Source organism: Notechis scutatus, chromosome 3, assembly GCF_049901735.1.
Source record: "Notechis scutatus isolate UNSWTSFEM ecotype Mainland chromosome 3, rNotScu1.2, whole genome shotgun sequence".
Lineage (NCBI taxonomy): Eukaryota > Metazoa > Chordata > Lepidosauria > Squamata > Elapidae > Notechis > Notechis scutatus.
In genome coordinates, this window is record NC_142011.1 from 11,283,112 (window position 1) to 11,304,006 (window position 20,895).

Sequence of the window (20,895 nt, forward strand, 5' to 3'; positions counted from 1 at the left end):
ACTTGGCAGTTTTGACATGTAAAGCTTGTGTTATGACAGTATTCCTCAACTATAGCAACTTTACTATGTATAGCAGGCATGTCAAACTCAAGGCCTCGGGGACGGATCTGGCCTGCTTAGTTCTGGCCTGCAGAGCCACCCTGGAAACAGCAAAGGATCGGCCTGTAGTGCCTCTACCAGTGAAAACGGAACTTGGGAGGGCCACATGCGGTCCTCCTGAGCTCTATTTTTTACTGGCAAAGGGTTTCAGGAGGCCGTCACAGCCAAAAACGGAGCCCGGGAGCCCGTTTTCACTGGCAGAGCGCTCAGGCACCACGGGCGCCCCTGAAACGAGGGATGTCGAGCAGGCCCCACCCTCCCAGCCTCTGCCCCTCAAGGTCAAACGAACCCTGATGTGGTCCTCAATGAAATCAAGTTTGATACCCTTTATGTATAGACTCCCAAAAATCCCCACTCAGGTCCATGAACCAAGTCCATGCATCTTAACAGATCCCGAGGTTGAGAAACACTGCTTTACGGGATAGTACAGGTAGTCCTCGACCTATGACCACAAATGAGCCCAGAATTTATGTTGCTAGGTGAGAAATTTGTTCACTGAGTTTTGCCCTATTTTACGACTTTTCCTTCCCACATTTGTTAAGTGAATCACTGCAGTTACTTAAATTAGTAACATGGGGATTAAGTGAATCTGACTTCCTCGTCGACGTTGCTTGTTGGAAGGTCTCAAAAAGGGATCACATGACTCCAGGACTCCGTCATAAATGTCAGTCAGTTGTCAAGCATCCGAATGTCAAATCATGTGAACATTCTGCAACAGTCTTGGGTTTTGATCATGTGAATATAAGGAGACTGCAATGGACATGTGAAAAACGGTCATAAGTCACCATTTTTGTAACTTTGAACGGTCAGTGAATGAACTCTTGTAAGTCGAGGATTACCTGTATTAACTAAGGAACAGCCTACTACAGGGGTAGTCAACCTTTTTATACCTACTGCCCATTTTTGTATCACTGTTAGTGGTTTTCCCTAACCGCCCACCGGTTCCACAGTAATGTTGATTTATGAAGTAGGGGACAAAACCCATACCACCCACCATGAAAGCTGGAACGCCCACTAGTGGGCGGTAGGGACCAGGTTGACTACCACTGTCCTACTACATCTCATTTTGCAAATTACGGTTCTTAGCCCTGGCTCAGGAAAGTATGTGAATGCAACTTTGGAGCAACGCGAAGAGATAAGCCACCTGTCACAACAGAAGTAACTAATTTTGCTTCTTCCTTTAATTAAGATAATGCTGTTGCAAGCTTGGCAATCTGTACATTCCTTTGTGATGGATCAGTTCCTGCATATTTTCAGGAAGATTTTTAATTCCAAAACAAAATGTTTATCTGTCTTCTTCCTCATCCTCTGCTCGCTAGCTGTTTTTGCAACTGTGCAATATCTCAAGGTTCTCTAATTGTTTGGGATTCTCTGCTCTTGTATTTTTTTTTAAAGTTCCCTTTGTTTGGAAATAAAACGAAGGGAAATAAAATTTCCCTTCTTCTGCAAAGTTTCCCTCAAAATTTCCCCAGATCTTAAACAAGTGTGACGATTGACAGCTATGTCCCACAACATTCTTTTTATTAAAAAAATAAGAGGACATTGGAACTTAAACCAGGTGCCAAGAATTTACCAAGACATGATGCCATCTTTACTGATTTTATTGGTGATGAATTACAGGTAGATCCACGGCCACAATTGATCCCAGAATTTCTGTTGCTAAATGAGATAGTGATTAAGTTAATTTTGCCCCATTTTATGACCTTTTTATGATAGTTGTTAAGTGAATCACTGCAGTTGTTAAGTTATCTGGCTTCCCCCGTTGACTTTGCTTGTCAGAAGGTCGCAAAAGGGAATCAAGTGACCCTGGGATATGGCAACCGTCATAAATACCAGTCAGTTGTCACTCTGAATTTTGATCCCATGACCATGGGGATGCTAAAATAGTTGTGAATGTGAAAAAAGGTCATAAATATCCCTTTTTTCAGTGCCATTGTAACTTCACTAAAGGTCACTAAACTAAGTATTGTAAGTTGAGGATTACTCATTCCAGGTATCAGCAACCCATGGCTCTGGAGCCACATGCGGCTCTTTGGGCCCTCTGCTATAGCTCCCTGTTGGGTGATCCCCGCCCCTTGCCCTCCCCTCCCAGTCACTCCTTGCCCGGCCAGAAGGTAAAACACATAAAACAGAAAGGAGAAAGAGGGAGGGTGGGCGGGCGGGAGAGAGAAACCCATTTCCCACAGAAAACACTGGGAACCACAAAACCTGGGTAGGCGTGGTGGTGGTGGTGTCATGTGACTGAGTGGGAGTGACATTGAGTTGGCCACGCCCACCCAGGTTTTGAGGCTCCCGGTGTTTTCTTTTCTGTGGGAAATGGGTCCAAATGGCTCTTTGAGTGTTTAAGTTTGCAGACCCCTGACCCATACATTCTTATTTGGAGCATTTGTGGTCCATTTCTTTCATCCAAAACAAGATGTTTTAAACAGCTTAGAAAAATGAGAAAGGTGGAAACAGATTTTATTTATTTATTCATTCATTCATTAAACTTATACGCCGCCCATGTCACCAAAGGCAACTCTAGGTGACATACAATTATTCCATAAAAGTACCATATAAAACATTAAAACAATAAAGATCATAAATTTAAAATTCAGTTAAAATCAAATAAACCGACATGGAGAGGAAGGGAGCAAAGAACAATATTAATTAAGCAATATTAATATTGACTTTCCTTGTCGGAAGTCACCTGGTATCATTGCAAATTATTGATTATGCGACCGTGGGGATGTGGCAACCATTAAAAATGTGTGATAATTGCCAAGTTGCCAAATCATGATCATGTGACTGTAGGTAAGTCATATTATAACTTTGTACAGTCACTAAATGTATGGTCATAAGTCAAGGAGTTATCTGTAACTTGTTAATCTTTGTCTTCTTTTAATTCGGCTACTTAATTTGAATTCCTAGCAAGAATGGCTCACCCTATTTAATGATCTACACTTCTGCTGCAGCTTCTGGGATGTTGGAAATAAGGACTGTAGGAAATAAAATGGGAGAATAAGGTTTCTTGTGTCAATCTTGAATGAAATAGTAATTTTTTAAAAAAATAATTTTTATTTTTAGACAAACATACACAAACAAAACATAAAACATAAAAACATCTTCCAGTTACATACATACAGTGTGTCGGTTGGTTACAAATCTTTTGTGCATCCTTTCCATAGTCCTCACTTACAGTTTGTATAAATTCTCATATTATCAATCTAATATATATGTATACATTATTATCATTGTTAATCATTTGTTTGACTAAACTATTATTCCATCATTCTATACGAGATATTCAACATTTTAAATTAATTTATATTATAACAATTCATTAATCATCCTAAGTCCATCCAATAGTAGTACATTTTTATATTATGTTCTGTATAATTCTATTATCCTTGTATTGTAAAATTCTCTAACATATTTCATTTCCATATTTTTTTGTCTAACCATTGATAAAATAAATCCCATATCTTGTAAAATTGTTTATCTTCTTGTACTCTAATTTCAAATGTCAATTTACTCATTTCAGCACCTTCCATTATTTTCTTAATAACTTCCTCCTGCATTGGTATTTTCTCATTTTTCCAATTTTTACCAAATATAATTACTATGAAATAGTAATTTTGATTGTTCCAGCTTTGCAGAAGATGGACCTTTTTCAAACAGATTTTTTTTCGGTAGCAAAATCACAAGAAGTTCTCATGGCACTTCAAAAAAGAGGCGGGGAAATTGCTCCATTTTCATTTTCCAATTTATCCTAAATTTACTGTACTTCTAATTTTTATATGTCGGTGTAGTTGAAGAACATGAGTAAGAGAGGAGGAGAATTTGGATTTTTTTTACATTGCTTTTTTGCACAGTCAGAGTTTCATTTAGATGACTTTAAGTGTGCCATTGTCTCAGCCTTTCTACAATATATTCTTATTAGGATATACACTCTAGTTCAGGAGGAGAAGAGACAGAACCTGCAGGCGGAGTAAAGCAAGTCATCAGCCTAGAATCCTTACATTCCCACAAACAATCTAAGACAGTCCAATCCCTCTTGAATTCTGTTGACATTGTTCTGTCGCCAATTATGCTGACTTTTAATTTTAACCGTTAGTTGACTAGATTTTTTAGGGTATAGACATGAAGAAATAAATCACCTTAATCGGAAATTATTGGGTAGTCCTGATTCTTCATGCTTGCCACTTAATTATACATGCCAAGTCCTTTGATTGTTTGCAAAATTCTCTATACATGCAAAGTGCTATTCATTATTTTGGGGTAAATCACACCCTTCCAGATTGTAAATCTTGTCATCTGCATTCCAATAGCTTCCAGGAGAGATTGCATAGAGAAATTTGGCCTCAAGAGCAGAGAGAAGATTAATAAAGATGATGATGTCATTTGTACCACTGAATATTCCCGCATTGTGCCTTTGGAAAACGGGGAGGTAAGTCGCTTTGATCGCTTTTCTAATTCAAGTTCTATATTGAAAGTAATAGGATTAGATTACAGGTAGTCCTCAACTTACGACCACAATTGAGCCCAAAATTTCTGTTGCTAAGGGAAACATTTGTCAAGTGAATTTTGCCCCATTTTATGACCTTTCTTGCTGCAGTTGTTAAGAGAATCACTACAGTTGTTAAGTTAGTAATTCGGTTGTTAAGTGAACCTGATTTCCCCATTGACTTTGCTTGTCAGAAGGTTGCAAAAGGGGATCACATGACAACCACACACCCCGGGACACAGCAACCATCATAAATATGAGACAGTTGCCACACATCTGAATTTTGATCACATGACCACGGGCAATGCTGCAATAGTCATAAGTGTGGAGAACGGTCATAAGTCACTTTTTTCAGTGATGTTATAACTTTGAAAGGTCACTAAATGGACTGTTGTAAGTCAAGGACTGCCTCTACATATATTTGCATTAGGTTCTTTTTGCTGTGAGGGATAAGTTTGAATCTTCATAGATTTCATGATACTTATTTCTTTCTGGGAGTAAAATCAGAGTTTGTAGGAGATACAAGAATATATGTGTTTAGTTTCTGTGCTTAGTTTGAAACTACGCACACTCTCTTTTTTGACTATACATTCAGTTTAAAAAATGGTTCGTCTGACTAGGTTCAGTGGTTGTATGCTGCCGGTTTGCATGATCCAGTAGTGCCAGTCAGCAGTTGGCCCCGCCCAGCCGCCCCCGTCCTTTCTTGTCCTATATTTCCTTTGTTTGTAGCTCAGCTGATAGGTGCGGCTGTGTGGATGGCCACGCCTCAGCTGTTTCACTCACCAGCACTGACGGTAAGATAAGTTTTCATGCTTAAAATTGCCCGTTTTAGAACACTCCAAGCACACGCACCCACAGAACTGGTAGTAAAATATTTTTTTTTATAAAAATTTTATTTGAGTTGTCACAAAACATAATAAAAGTAGAACATTTTTTTTTAGAGAACAGCATGATTCCAGGTTATCACATCTCTATACAGATGTAATCTCATTTACATACTCATCTTTTGTATTCAATTTCATATCTTATCACTATTTTATTGATTTCTCATTAATTTGTCCTCCCCTTACTTTCCTCAGCCTTATATTACAATTGTCTCATTCCTTTCTAATTCGATTACATATCTTTTCCTAATTTTCTATATCCTCCTAATGTTTATACTTATACTTTTGTCTGTCCTGTTTACCATTTCCTACATTCTTTTTTCATCATCATCCTGAAAGGGAAAAGAAAAAAAAAAGATTCCCTCCCCTTCCAAGCATTAAAAAGCAAGGTTTCCCCTATAATTACCAAAATGAGTGTGTCACCTTTATATCTTATAATTATTATCCTTTCAAATCTCATTAAGCATTTAGTTTATACATTATACAATTATAACATTCAGCTTCTAATATCTATTATATATCACATAACTCTTATTGACCGAATTCTGCTTGGTACTTTCCCTTAAAAATACAGACAATTTTTAAAAAAAAGATATATAAAAATAATAAGTAAAATAATTATTCTATTCAAATTCACCTTGTCAATTGATATTGATTTCATTACAAATCTTTCACATTTCATTTCAATTGTATTTTATAATTCATTAAAAAACAATTAAGGTATTTCCATTCCCTCCTCTTATTTCCCCTTCTTTCACTTTTAATTCCCTTTGTCTCTTTATTTCATTTAATTGTTAACAAACATTCCATTACATAACAATACCAGTTTTATCTTTCATTTTAATCACCTATGTTTCCTATTTCCTAGCTCATTACTATTTCTAATATAACTACACTATCTCTTGTACCCTTGCAGAATCCACTCCTTTAACTTATTTTTTAACCATTATCTCTGTGTCTTTTAAATAGGCTAATACCTTTGTTCCTTGTTTGTTTCCCCTGTTTCTTTATTTCCTGTTTCTGTCCCTTATAACTTCTTTCTCTTTTTATCTTTCCCCTCTTTTTCTCACCACCCTTTTTGTCCCCATCTCTCTCTAATTCTCCCTTCTGTAATCCTCTCTTTTGCTTCTTCCTAATGTTATGTTTACTTTTCAAACTGTTCATTTTTTAGTTGTTCCCTCTAATCTCAAATTTTTAACTCCCTTTTTCCCATTTTTCCTTTTAACCCCACATTGCATTGTTTGATCATTAAAGATGGCTTCTTTCTTGTCCAGCCCTTCTTGTTCTTCAAGCATTTCTTCTTGTTTTTCATAGTTTAAAATCTCCATTTCTAAAAATTGAAGTGCGAAGCCGAAATATTCTCCTCTCTTTTGCAGTTGTTCTTTCATTTTTTTAAGTTCCATTTTTAATTCCACAAGGAGCTCTGCCATTTTAAATGCTTTTAAACAACCAGCTGATTAATTTTAATTCGAATCACTGAGAGTCCAACACCCAAAATTCCAAAAGTCACCAAATATTCCAGAACAGTTTCTTCATGTTTCTTTCTTTTTATTTCACACTTTAAAGTTCCACTTTTCCTTTCCTGGGGCTCTGTTATTTTGGAACAAAGTTTCAGATACAATATATCCTTTGGAAGTATTTTAAAGTTTCACAGTTACGGTAGTAAAATATTTTGAATTCCACCACTGACTAGGTTTTAGTGAAGATTTATGAGACAAAGTCTGAAAAATACATGAAGTATGAGAGCAGGGACAAAGAAGACGTAGGAAAAATTAAAATATCGGGTCTGGAATTCAGCAATCAATCAGGAATGTCATCGAAATTCCACCGAGAAACCACTGGAAGTCTCTTTGCTTATTGATAATTAAATTTATATCCCACTCTTCTGTGGGATATAGGTTTCTGTGAGATATATTGTACATTATACCCAGCCTCTGGTTTCTTGTTCAAATAATCTTCAAATATTCCTTATACTTTTCCTAATCATAATTTTAAGCAGATTGTAAATGTTACTGAAATAAAGGATGAGATTCATAGTGTTCCAAATTGTATAATAAAGATCTAATTCTATACCTGGAAGAATTGAAGGGAAAAATTTACTTTGGCCCTGTCATGCCTGCAAATTCGTTGGAGAAAGCAACGATGCTAGGAATGATTAGTGGGGCAAGAAGAAGGAGCAAGCAAAGAACAGGCTGGCTTGATAACATCAAATGCGATATAAAGATAAACAACCAAAAATTGAAAGAAGTTGTCAAGATAGCATGGAGAACACTTGCCTATAAAGTCAATACCACTTTATAATGCCTTGGTAAGGCTACACTTGGAATACTGCATCCAGTTTTGGTTGCCACGATGTAAAAAGATGTTGAGACTCTAGAAGGAGTGCAGAGAAGAGCAATAAAGATGATTAGGAAGCTGGAGGCTAAAACATATGAAGAACGGTTGCTGGAATTGGGTATGTCTAGTTTAATGAAAAGGAGGACTAGGGTGACATGATAGCACTGTTCCAATATGTCAGGGGCTGCCACAAAGAAGAGGGAGTCAAGCTATTCTCCAAAACACCTGAGGGCAGGAGAAGAAGCAATGGGTGGAAACTAATCCAGGAGAGAAGCAACTTAGAACCAAGGAGAAATTTCCTGTCAGTTAGAACAATTAATCAGTGGAACAACTTGCCTCCAGAAGTTTTAAATGCTCCAACACTTGAAGTTTTTAAGAAGACATTGGATAACCATTTGTTTGAAATGGTATAACTAAGGTTCCTCCCTCAGCAGGGGTTGGACTAGAAGACCTCAAAGGTCCCTTCCAACTCTGTTATTCTATATACATTCTATATACAAGTCACCAAGAGTCGGATGCAACCAAATGGTTAATATAGCAAGAACATACTCAGCAATAATCTTTTTCCTTTCTTCTTAGCAGATAGCTGATTCCTGGCCTTTTCCAGTCTAGTGAACTTTACCTTTTAATCATTTTTGGAGCTTTCCAAAGCTGATAAAAGACTGTGGGATTTTGCACTTCATGCATCCTGTTGCAAAATTCTACTATAATCTTGAGTCATGTTGGCAGAATTGTTCCATCTGTGTGGAATGCTACGTCCCAGCTGGGAAATCTTTGCTGAGAACTGGAGGGGAAAGAGATGAGTTGTATAGGAAAAAAGGATATTGTACAGTTGCAAGCATCTTTCCTCACAGAGCAAAACCAATACAGGTAGTCCTCGACTTACGGCCACAATTGAACCCAAAGTTTCTGTTGCTAAGCGAGACATTTGTTAAGCGAGTTTTGCCCCATTTTGTGACTTTTCTTGCCACAGTGGTTAAGGGAATCATTGCAGTCGTTAAGTTAGGAACACGGTTGTTAAGTGAATCTGACTTCCCCATTGACTTTGCTGATCAGAATATCACAAAAGGGGAATCATATGATCATGAGACACTGCAGCTGTTGTAAGTGTGGAAAAGGGTCGTAAGTCATTTTTTCCAAATCTCTTGTCACTTTGAATGGTCACTAAAGGGAGTGTTGTAAGTCGAGGACAACCTGCATTGTCATTAGGTAGGCAAGCATGTGTCTTTGTGGAGAAGAATTGAAACACATAATTCCATATTGATGGCTGTTGCTCATAGCAGTTTTGCAATGTCACCTTAAAGGTATAAACCTGGGTTATAGCATTTATTAAATTATAGCTAAACATTCACAAATGTTTGATGCTGAGACATGTATCTGCAGATATTCCTTAACAAGGTTGATTCTTTTTGCAATATTCTAAGCCTGATTGTAATTTGGCTTAACATGTCAATTAGACATAGACTGTGGTCGGATTAAGTTTAAGAAAAAATATCCGACCTCACCATCTGTGGTTAATTTTATAGATAATCCTTGATTTAGGACTATAATGGAGCCTGTCATAAAGAAAAAAAGTTATAAAATGGGGTCACAGGACTGCAGGATACTGCACAAACAGCAGCAAATAACAGAATAACAGATTTGGAAGTCACCTTGGAGATCTAATCCATGCTCCTGGGATGGTGGTGCCCATTGGAAGTTTGGAACTGGGTTGAAAGTACCCCTGGGGAGACCTGTCATAATTTCAAGTGGTTGCTAAGCTACCGGTCCTAAGTCAAGGCATACCTATATATGTTGCATCTGTTGCACCTGTGTAAATGTTGCATCAATGCTTCTTTGAAAAATGTTGCAACACAATTTTGTTAATGAAGTAATGTGTGTAAATCAGAGTTCCCCAACATTTCCAGCTTTGTGGACCGGTATGTGGGGGGAGGGGAGAGGGATAATTCCATGCGAGTGGCCAGCAAGTTTGTGTGTGTGGTGTGCAGCTCCATTTTGATGAGCGGCGTGCACGCACACCTGCCGCTCACTTAAATAGAGCACACCTGCGCTCAAGTGAGGATGGGTGTGTGCTCGTTGGCTGTTTCTGCGGCCTGGTTTCAAACCTGTGGCCCACAGCCTGGGGACCCTTCGTGTAAAAGATAAACAGATAACAGATAATCAGAGTTGGAAGGGACCCTACACCATTTCTGACAAATGGCAGTCCAATCTTTTCTTGAAAGTCTCCAGTGATGGCGCTCCCACAACTTCCTAGGACAAGCTGTTCCATTGGTTGATTGTTCTCACTGTCAGAAAGTTTCTCCTTATTTCCAGGTTAAATCTCTCCTTGTTCAGTTTCCATCCATTATTCCTTGTCTGTCCTTCGGGTGCTTTGGAGAATAGCTCTACTCTCTACTCTCTGTGGCAGCCCCTCAAATATTGGAAGACTGCGGTCATGTCTCCCCTGGTCCTTCTCTTCACTAGACTAGCCATGCCCAGTTCCTGTAACTGTTCTTCATATCTTCATATGTAATTACACAAATCATGAAAATTGATTCAGATAGTGTAAATTGTGTCAATCAGGGTCATCTGTTCCACTAATTGCACAGCTTCATGAGGGACACTCATCTAGCCAGCCAGATCAGTTGATTCTATCCTGGTGAGCAGGAGGGTGACGTCTATCATAGCCAGTTTGTGATTATATGGACATTCACTTTATTAGACCTTTGATTCAAATATACTTCACTTATTATTTACTTACTTCAGTTAGTCTAAAACAGGGGTGTCAACTTGTGCTGTCATGTAGTTGTCATGTGACGTATTGCAACTTCTTTCTCCTTTGCTAAACCGGGGTTGGGCATGGCCAGCATGTGATGCATCTGGGCCGTGGGCTGAGAGTTTTACACCCCTGGTCTATAACATTGTTTCTTAACCTTGGCAATTTTAAGACCCGTGGACTTCAACTCCCAGAATTCACCAGCCAGCATGATGAAGTCCATGTGTCTTAAAGTGGTCAAGATTGAAAAACGCTTGCCAATAAAATTAAAGTTTTCCTGTGTTATTCTTTAATATTTTGATTTCATAGATCTGGGACAATAAATGTTGAATTTGAAGCAACATTTATCACAAACTAAATGAAATAAAATTTATATTAGACCCTGAGCCACAGTTCTGATTTGTGATCTAAAACAAGCTCACGAGTTATTTTTCATCCCCAGTTGCTCATCTATAATAAATCCAGAACAGTTATGATTTATCTGCCAGGTCTGCTGTGCAGTGGAGGGAGATGAGAAAATAATTTACCTTAAGCTTTAAAGAAGCACATAAGAATTGAATTAATCCAACACTATGGACAAATTATTTCCAGATGGAAAATCAAATGGATTTTTACCCTACTTGAAACTTTTCCAGAAATCTGAAGTCTCAAAATAAAATTGGAAAGACATGAGGATTATTTTTTTTCCAAGGATTTATTTCTAATTCTCCTCCCCATCTTAACTGAAAGTTTGGATTATAAAATAATTGATAATATATATTATAAATAATGCTTAATGCTTAATGCTTAATGCTGATAAAAAAAGTAAAGATAAGGTTTCCCCTGCCCAGTTACTTCCAACGTTGTCTGAAGATACTTCCCTGGTCATGTAGCCACCATGATTATATGTGGAGGTGCACAGAATGCTGTTACTTTCCCACTAAATTGGTACCTATTTATCTACTTGCACTCATTCATTCATTCATTCATTCATTCATTCATTCACTGAATTTATATTGCTGCCTTTTCTATCATATAATTCTTCCAGAATTCAGATTGACCCCAACCTTGCTGGTCTTCCTCTAGCACTGTTAGGTATAACATTGATACCAAATATGGTTTGGGTGAATAAATATATAAAACTTAGATATCATGGTTTAAGTGCTTATCACTTTAAGCACAATGCAGCAGGCAATTAGCCGATTAAGGGTGCGGTTAGAAGTTACAATATAAGGAAGCATTAGAAGCTGGAGAGATTACTGTCTGTGTCTGGCTGTAACTGTGTGCTGCTGCGACTAACTGTGATTACTGACTGTGAGTGCCTGTGACTGAACTGTTACTGTTTGCTGATTTACTGCGTAAGTCTACTGAATATCCAGCGTTTGTTTCTCTGGAGAGTGAAACCGGAGGAGGAAAAGATATCTTTATCGGCTGATAAAGATATTGCAGGACTTTAACTTGGACTATACTAGTGAGTCTTACTGGATGGAAATACTGTGAATGACTTAATGGACTGAATGACAATGCTTAAACTCTAACTGGATTAAAAACTATTTAAACTACAAACAGTGTTTGTGTTCAGTGTGTGTATACTCTGGGGCCCTTCCGCTCTCCTTTTGGCTGCCTGGCTTGACTACTGCTGCAATACTCTTCTAGGGGTTAATCTCCAAACCCTAACATTGGTTATGGGCCCAGCAGCATAGTCTAACTAACCAGGATATAGCAGAGAGAGTTGGTGTGAGTTGCACATTACTGTAAAAACAAACTGTTTTAATTAGTTTAAAATAGTCAAAATATCTGAAGAGTAATGGCACAAGTAAATTTGTCACAACTGTCCATGATATCCAGGCTGGATGGAACAAACTATGTTTCATGGTCAATGAAATGTAGTTTACTTCTACGCAGAGAAGGTTTGTGGGACATTATAGCAAACCCACCAGATGTGAGTAGCTGGGATCCTGCTAATGATGATGATAAAGAAAAGTTACAAGACTTTAAACTGAAGAATGAGCAGGCTTTATGCATCATAGGACTGACTCTCTGTGATCAGCAGCTTGTCCATATTCGTGGAGAAGAAAATGCTGCAACTGCTGGGAGAACCTCAGGAAGATTTATGTTCGGGACAGTGTAGGAGCACATATAAATCTTACACGGAAGCTTTTCGAACGCATCTTCAGAGGAATGGAGATATGTTAGTTCATTTAAACTGTATGAAGAGCATTTTTCAAGAATTGCAAGAAAAGAGCTTATATTTAATGAACTGCAACAAGTCTACATAATATTATCTTCATTAGATCAAAGCTATGATGACTATGTGACTTCGTTAGAGGTATTGCCAAAGGAAAGCCTCTCATTAACCGAGATTACAGGCAGGCTACTAGAAGAAGCCAGAAGAAGGCGTGAGCGTGACGAGCTGAGAGAAGATAAGAAAGAAGAGAAATTATCTTCAAAGCTTGAAAGAAACCAGCAAAGCAAAGTAAAGCACCTGGAAGAAGAGAATTTATCTTCGACGGCATACACAATTAAAAGTGTTTTAATTGTGGAGGCAGAGGACATTTGGCAAAGTTCTGCAAAAGAGAAAAAGCCAGAATGTAAAAAAGCCAAAAAAGCATTTGAACTAGCCATGTTTAGCAACTCTGATGTGAAGAATAATTTATGGGTGGTTGACAGTGGCGCATCCCACTGCATCACAAGAGATAAGACAAAATTTATAAAAATGTCTACAAGTTCTCAACATATATCTCTTGCTAACGGCTGGAACCTGAAAGCGAAAGGTCAAGGTTTTGCACGTTGTCCGTACATAAACCAGGATATAAAAATGTTGTATGTACCGCAACTAAAGTTTAATTTGCTTTCAGTAAGGGTATTAGATAAATTAGGTTATGTAATTACTTTTAAAGATAATAATTGCATAATTGAAAAAGATAACAAAAGGGTAACTGCAGCTTTAAATGGAACATTATATGTCTTAGATAATAGTAAGAAAGGGGAGGCTCAAACTGTATTTAATAATATAAAGCCTCATGATGAATGTATCCATTTATTGCATAGGCGTTTGGGGCATGTAAATTTTAAAATGCTAAAACGTACAGTTGAGTTATCTGAAGGAATAAGGTTAAAACCTTGTGATAAATATTTGCGTTGTAATGTTTGCTGTGAAGATAAGAGCAAAGTATTGCCTGCAAATAGGCTAAATGGTTTCAAAACAAAAGAACCTTTAGAAGTGGTATTTGCAGACATAATAGGTCCAAAAGAAACCCAGTATGGGGGTGCTAGATATATACTGAGCATTATGGACCATTATTCTAGATATGGGTTTTGCTATTTAATGAAAAGCAAAACTGAAACATATCAACATTTTTCAATTGGCTTAGGTTTGCTGAAAGAAAGTCTAAACGGCAACTGATAACCCTGGTGACAGATAATGGTACGGAATTTATTAATAATAAATTCCAGAACAGACTTAAAGTAGCTGGAATAGAGCATAAGAAGTCTGCTCCATACAGGCCAGAACATAACGCTTTTATTGAAAGAAGAGGCCAAACACTACAGGCAATGGTTAGAACAATGTTAAATGATTCTGGGTTACCTGATTCTTTGTGGGGAGGCTACAATGTGTTCTAATAACATATTGAACAACGTTGTTAATACAACAACAGGTGAAATACCATTTACCAGGTGGCATGGCAGGAAACCTGATCTAAGTTACCTGCACACATTTGGTGCACCAGCATGGGTGCATATTCCTGCACAACTCAGAAAAAAAGGGCAACATAGAGCTAAAAGATTTTTCTTCGTTGGTTATCAGGCAAACCATAGGGCATATAGATTTTGGGAGAAAGGCACATCTAAAGTGTTATGTAGTGCTAGTGCCCAATTTCTAGAACATGAAGGATGGGAGAAATTAGAACAGGATGCCAATAAAGATGTAATTATTGAATCCTATAGAAATCCCATTAGTTATCCCTGTAACTTTAAAAATAAAGTAAAGAGACAAATACAGGATGAAATAGTGCCCATAAAGGAAGAAACAGATTCAATAGCTGAACAGGATGAGGAAGATGAACAGGTAGTAGTTCAACAAAGTCCTCCTGTAAGCCCTGTAATTCCCAGAAGAACTACACGTGTATCTAGACCGCCTGATAGGTACCAGGCTAACACAGTGTGCCAGATTAATCAAGTTCCTAATTCTGTTGAAGAAATTAAAAAGTATCCTAATAAGGAAAAAGAAAGATGGTATGCAGCAATGAATAAGGAACTGAATTCATTAAGTGATATGAAGGTGTATGAGAATGCCAAATTACCTGTAGGAAAGAAATCCATTGGCTGCAAATGGATATTTAAGGTAAAAACAGATAAAGATGGTAATTTAATCCATAAGGCAAGGTTAGTAGCCCAAGGTTTTAGGCAGAATGCTAATGACTATGATGAGGTGTTTGCACCTAGTCTTAAGGCAGCAACCTTGAGGGCAGCTTTAGTGTGGGCAGCTAGTAAAAACTATATAGTTAACCATCTAGATGTGGAAACTGCTTACTTGCACGCCCCATTAAAACATATTATTTATATGAAAAAACCTGTTGGTATTAAAAGTGAAAATAAGGATAATAATGATTGTTGGTTGTTAAAGAAAAGTCTCTATGGTCTTAAACAATCAGGCTATGAATGGAACCAGTATATTGTAAAGGAACTAGACAATATAGGATTTAAAGCTGGTTTAGCCGATCCATGTCTGTTTAAGAGGGAGACAAATGGGAAAGTATCATTATTATTACTATTCACAGATGACATTGCATTGATAACTGAAACTAATGATGAAGCAAATAAAATAATAGCATCATTAGGAAAGAGAATAAAGATCAAGCAATTAGGGGAGATAAAGAAGTATCTCGGTTTGAATATAAAGAAAACACGGAAAGGTTTTAAGATATCTCAGGAAGATAAGATAAGCAAATTGCTAAAAGATTACAAGATGGAGCTTTGTAAGCCAGCTAAGACTCCAATGAGTCAGGAGTTTAGCAACACTGATGAACAAAGCCCGGAGTTTGATAAGGTGATTTATCAATCTTTAATTGGTAGTTTGAGTTATATTAGTAATTGGTCTAGACCAGATATTTCGTACTGCGTGAATCAGTTGGCTAGATTCAATTCTGCACTTGTGAAAGACACTGGAATGCAGCTAAGAGGATATTAAGATATCTTAAAAAGACAATGAATTATTCATTGTATTTAGAACCAAAGGGTGATTTAATTCTGAGTGCTTATGCAGATGCTAGCTTTGCATCAGAAAGAGACACTAGAAAGTCGACTTCAGGAACAGCCATAATGCTGGGTAAAACATTAATAGGCTGGAAGTCAATAAGACAACAGCATATAAGTTTGTCTACTATGGAGGCAGAATTCTCCTGTTTATCATTGTTATGTACAGAATTAATAATGTATAAACAAATGTTAATTGATATAGGTATAACAGTAGATTATCCTATAATTATACATGAAGATAATCAGGCAGCAATTCAAATGGCCACAAATATTGGAGTAAAAACAAGGAGCAAGCATACAGATCTAAGATACCTAAACGTGAGACAATCTGTAAGAAGTAAGATGATTCAGCTAGAGTACTGTATGTCGGAGGACAATTTAGCTGATAATTTTACTAAAGCCCAAGGTGCCAGTAAGCACCAGGAGTGTTGTGAAAAATATGGGATTAGATTGTAAGGTATTATATATTTATTTCACCCAAAAGGGGAGTATGTTAGGTATAACATTGATACCAAATATGGTTTGGGTGAATAAATATATAAAACTTAGATATCATGGTTTAAGTGCTTATCACTTTAAGCACAATGCAGCAGGCAATTAGCCGATTAAGGGTGCGGTTAGAAGTTACAATATAAGGAAGCATTAGAAGCTGGAGAGATTACTGTCTGTGTCTGGCTGTAACTGTGTGCTGCTGCGACTAACTGTGATTACTGACTGTGAGTGCCTGTGACTGAACTGTTACTGTTTGCTGATTTACTGCGTAAGTCTACTGAATATCCAGCGTTTGTTTCTCTGGAGAGTGAAACCGGAGGAGGAAAGATATCTTTATCGGCTGATAAAGATATTGCAAGGACTCTTAACTTGGACTATACTAGTGAGTCTTACTGGATGGAAATACTGTGAATGACTTAATGGACTGAATGACAATGCTTAAACTCTAACTGGATTAAAAACTATTTAAACTACAAACAGTGTTTGTGTTCAGTGTGTGTATACTCTGGGGCCCTTCCGCTCTCCTTTTGGCTGCCTGGCTTGACTACTGCTGCAATACTCTTCTAGGGGTTAATCTCCAAACCCTAACAAGCACAGAAAACTTGATTTTGTGCCAAAATTCTGGCTATGTAAACGGTTGATTTACAATTTAGTTACTGTGTGTCTTTTTTTTAAACATATGTATTTTATGTGTTTTATTTAGTTTTTATCTATTTTTATTGTAAGCCGCGCAGAATCAGATATGTGAGATGGGGTTTTGATATAAATCAATAAAATAAATATATAAAGTCGGGAAGTATATCTTAATAGATGAGAATCTTAATAGATGAGAAGCTTCCTTTCACTTCGTATTATTCCTAAATCCAAGGATAGGATAGGATAAGAAGAGCAAAATATTAGTCAGAGAAAAAAAAATTTGGCGATATTTCACATTCAGGAAAGAAAACAGAGTAGTCAATTTTTATTGGCAGCAAAATATGCATTTTCAACCCCTTGCCCTTTCTTTTTCCCCTTTACTTCCCGTGTCTGTGCCGAACAGATACTTTTAAATTCTTTTGGTACAGTGGATGATGGTGAGTAGAAATGTCAGAAAGCAGAGACGTTTCTGCCAAACAAGAAAGGAAAAATGTTCCTGTTCCTCTTTGTGATATCTTGAGTTGGTAGTAGGGTGAGGGTGTTTGTGTGGATGGGAAGGTGACATTGAGTGACAGAGAGATTAAAAGACAAGGAAGGAGACGGTGCCAGCCAGTTGCCTGCAAGGAAGGGTGGAGGAAGGAAGATAGATCTGATTCCTTGAGGATCCAATGGGAAGGGGACAACAGCAGAAGTAAGAGAAGGAGGTAAGAAAGTAGAATGTAGAATACTTTATTGGCCAAGTGTGATGACTGACAGATGAGAGAGAGAGATAGAGAAAGACAGAGAGATAGATAAGAGAGAGAGAGAGATAATATTCAAAGTAGGAAAAGAAGAGTTAAAAGTTTCTTCAGAAAGTAGGAGAAAATGCATAGAACTTAAACTGAGGGTGAAAACTTAAACTGAGGGTCATCTGACTATCTGTCCGTCCATTCATCCAGTTCTTGAGTCTTGTAATCCATAATACAGATAGTGCTGAACTTTCAACTATTTGTTTAGCAACCGTTCAAAATTACAACTTTATAATTTTTCAAGGACCGTTTACACTTAAAACTGTTGCACCATCCCCATAGTCAAAAGTGGAATGCTTTTGCAACAGTTGCATTGTTCTGGGGTCAGGTGATCCCCTTTTGTGACCTTCTTTGTGACCTTCAAAGCCAATGGGGAAGCCAGATTCACTTAACAGCCATGCTGCTAGTTTAGCAACTGCAGTGATTTCACTTAACAACTGTGGCAAAAGCGGTCCTAAAACGGGAAAGAACTCGCTTAACAGCTGTCTTGCTTCGTGATGGAAATTTTGGGCTCAATTGTGGTCATAAGTTGAGGATTACCTATAGTCTGATCTTCTATGCATCTGTGATCCTTTTTATAATAAAGTGTAGATATCTAGTAATGCTATTTCTTCTAGTTTCTGCCATGAACTACTGAACATGAGAGTTACTGGAGAGAGAGTTATTGCCAACTCTGAGAGTTTATGGAGCAGTGGTGGAATTCTACCGGCTTGGCCCGGTTTGGGTGAATTAGTAATAAAAAATGTTACCGTTCGGCTGAACCGGTAGTAAAAAAAAAACAGCTATCAGTTCGGCTGAGCCGGTATTAGTTGTTTTTCCTCCCGACAATCGGCTGTTCTGATGATCAACTGTGCTGGCTTCCCCCTCACTGTCTTACTGCTTTGCCCAGGAGGCTTCCAGGAGGCCCAAAAAAACTGAGCGCGGAGTGTGTGTGCACGCGCTGCAAAAACAGTCACGCTCACCCAGTCACACCTAGCCACGCCCACCTAGCCACGCCCACAGAGTAAAAATATTTGCATCCCACCACCGTTAGGGAGAGATTGCCTGAACAAAGTACTTCATTTTATGAACTGTATTTTTCTGGAGCATGTTACACAATGTATTTTTATGAGTAAACCAAGTCCGTATAATAAAAAAGCGAATATATTTTTGTAAGTAGTGATAAAATGCTATATAGGTCATAAAAGTTTAGGGTTTTTTTTTGTTTTTTTTACATTAAAAAGAAATCCTAGGAAAAAAAGTTGCTCTCCAATTTCTGGAAAAGTTGCATTTTAAAATTTCTCTTTGGGATGGGGGGAATCCTTCTGCAGATTGTGGTTTCCTTGGTGAATGGACGTCCGGGAGCCATGAATTTCTCGTATTCTCCTCTTCTGAGGAATTTCACCAAAGCAACGAATATCCGTTTACGCTTCTTGAGAACCAACACTTTGCTCGGACACCTGATGGGGAAGGCCTTGAGGGATCCCACTGTGACCAGAAGGGTGAGATGCTTCTACAGTTTCCTTTGAATTGTCAACCTAGTCACTGCTACTAGTCCAGTTGTTTCTGGAGATGGATGTGAAATTAATGTTAATTATAAACCAGCTGTTTTGGAAAATCATCACAAGCCAGTTTGTTGTGGTGGTTAAGGTTCTGGTCTAGAAACCAGGAGATGGTGAATTCTGGTGCCTCTTTAGGCATGAAAGTTGGCTGGTAATTTGGGGCCAGTCAGCAGGAGACTGTAAGTTCTAGTCTCACCTTAATTATGAAAGCTGGCTGGATAATTGCCCAGGAGACTGAGTTCTAGTCCTGCCTCAAGCATGAAAGTCTACTGGGTGACTTTGGGCCAGTCACTCTCTTTCAACTTTCATCACAGGGTTGTTGTTGTGAGGAATATAGAAGGAGGAAGGTGTTTTATGTTTGTTCACTGCCTTTGAGTTATTGATAAAGTAATAAAGGCAGGATAAAAATGCAATCAGTAAAGAAAAGAAAGAAGGCCTTAATATTTCAGTGCCTTTATCGGTTTCTAATCAAGCCAAGCAAGTAACAAATTGTTAACATGTTTGTGTGTGTGTGTGTGTGTTCATATATCCATAACCTAACAATACGATTCTTTTTTGCTTTTACTGTGGAAATCTTGTCTGATTAATTAATCTTATTTTACAACATGTTGACAATATATATATATGTAATATAATATACATAATAGTGTCCTTTTAGATATATCCAACACCTTCTCTGGATAGTGAAATCAGTACAGTTAATTTTAAAAAGCAGGATAGATTCAGCATAGAATCATCTTTAGATGTAAACAGAATGTAAACAGTAAAAACCACAGAAAACAAAATAGTGACAAAATGAGAAGTTCTTTATCTGATGCTGAAAAGATAGATCCTGAGTAAGTCTGTCTATAGGCATCTGTAGGCATCATTCCTCTTTCTCGAGTAGATATTTCCCATGCTTCATTGGCCAGAGGTCCTGGGAGAAAGCTATCTGTAGGGTTATAAGTTGAGTCTTCATAACTGCTTTCCTGACATTTGTACATACAGTGCCTGTAGCCTTGACTTATGACCATTTGTTTAATGACTGTTCAAAGTTATGACAGTTCTGAAAAAAAAAAAAGGGAACCGATGACCACTCCTTGCACGTGGCAACCATCGCTGCCCCCTGCAATCGCATGATCAAAATTCAGGTGCTTGTCAACCGGCAGATATTTACGACGGTTGCAATGCCTGAGGTTCACAGGATTGCCATGTGCAACTCTCCCACTCAGCAAAGTTAATGAGGGAAAGCGGATTTGCTTAAAAACGACACAATTCGCTTAATAATTGTGGTGATTCAGATAATGACCTCAGCAAAGAAGGCTGTAAATTGGGCGTGAGCCATTTAATGGATGTTCCAGGCCCGACTGTGGTCATAAGTCAAGGTCTACCTGTAATAGTTTTGAGTCCTCAGTCACTTCTGTTTCTTTTTACCTTTTTTGGCGTAAAGCTCTTGGCAGATCCATGATGTCGTCCTAAAGTTATTTTGTCGTAATGGTGACATGGCTACCAGGCCATTATAATCTTGCAGCCTTAACCCACCACCTAAATCAGTGATGGCTAACCTTTTTGTTGTCGCATGCCAAAAGTGCCTGCACCCATAATGCAATGCACGTGTGACCCCCCCCATGTCCCCCCCGTGCATGCGCGTGGGACCCCC

The 20,895-nt window shown here is 37.9% G+C and overlaps 1 protein-coding gene across 1 annotated transcript in view; it reads left to right on the forward strand.

Annotated features, from left to right (window-relative positions):
• Positions 1 to 20,895, forward strand: part of LAMA5 (laminin subunit alpha 5) — a 225,391-nt gene that overhangs the window by 63,199 nt on the left and 141,297 nt on the right. Inside the window, exons 4-5 of the mRNA XM_087959198.1 lie at positions 4,410 to 4,528; positions 19,026 to 19,196. Coding sequence (XP_087815324.1) covers positions 4,410 to 4,528; positions 19,026 to 19,196 — 290 coding nt within the window. The remainder of the gene's footprint in view (positions 1 to 4,409; positions 4,529 to 19,025; positions 19,197 to 20,895) is intronic.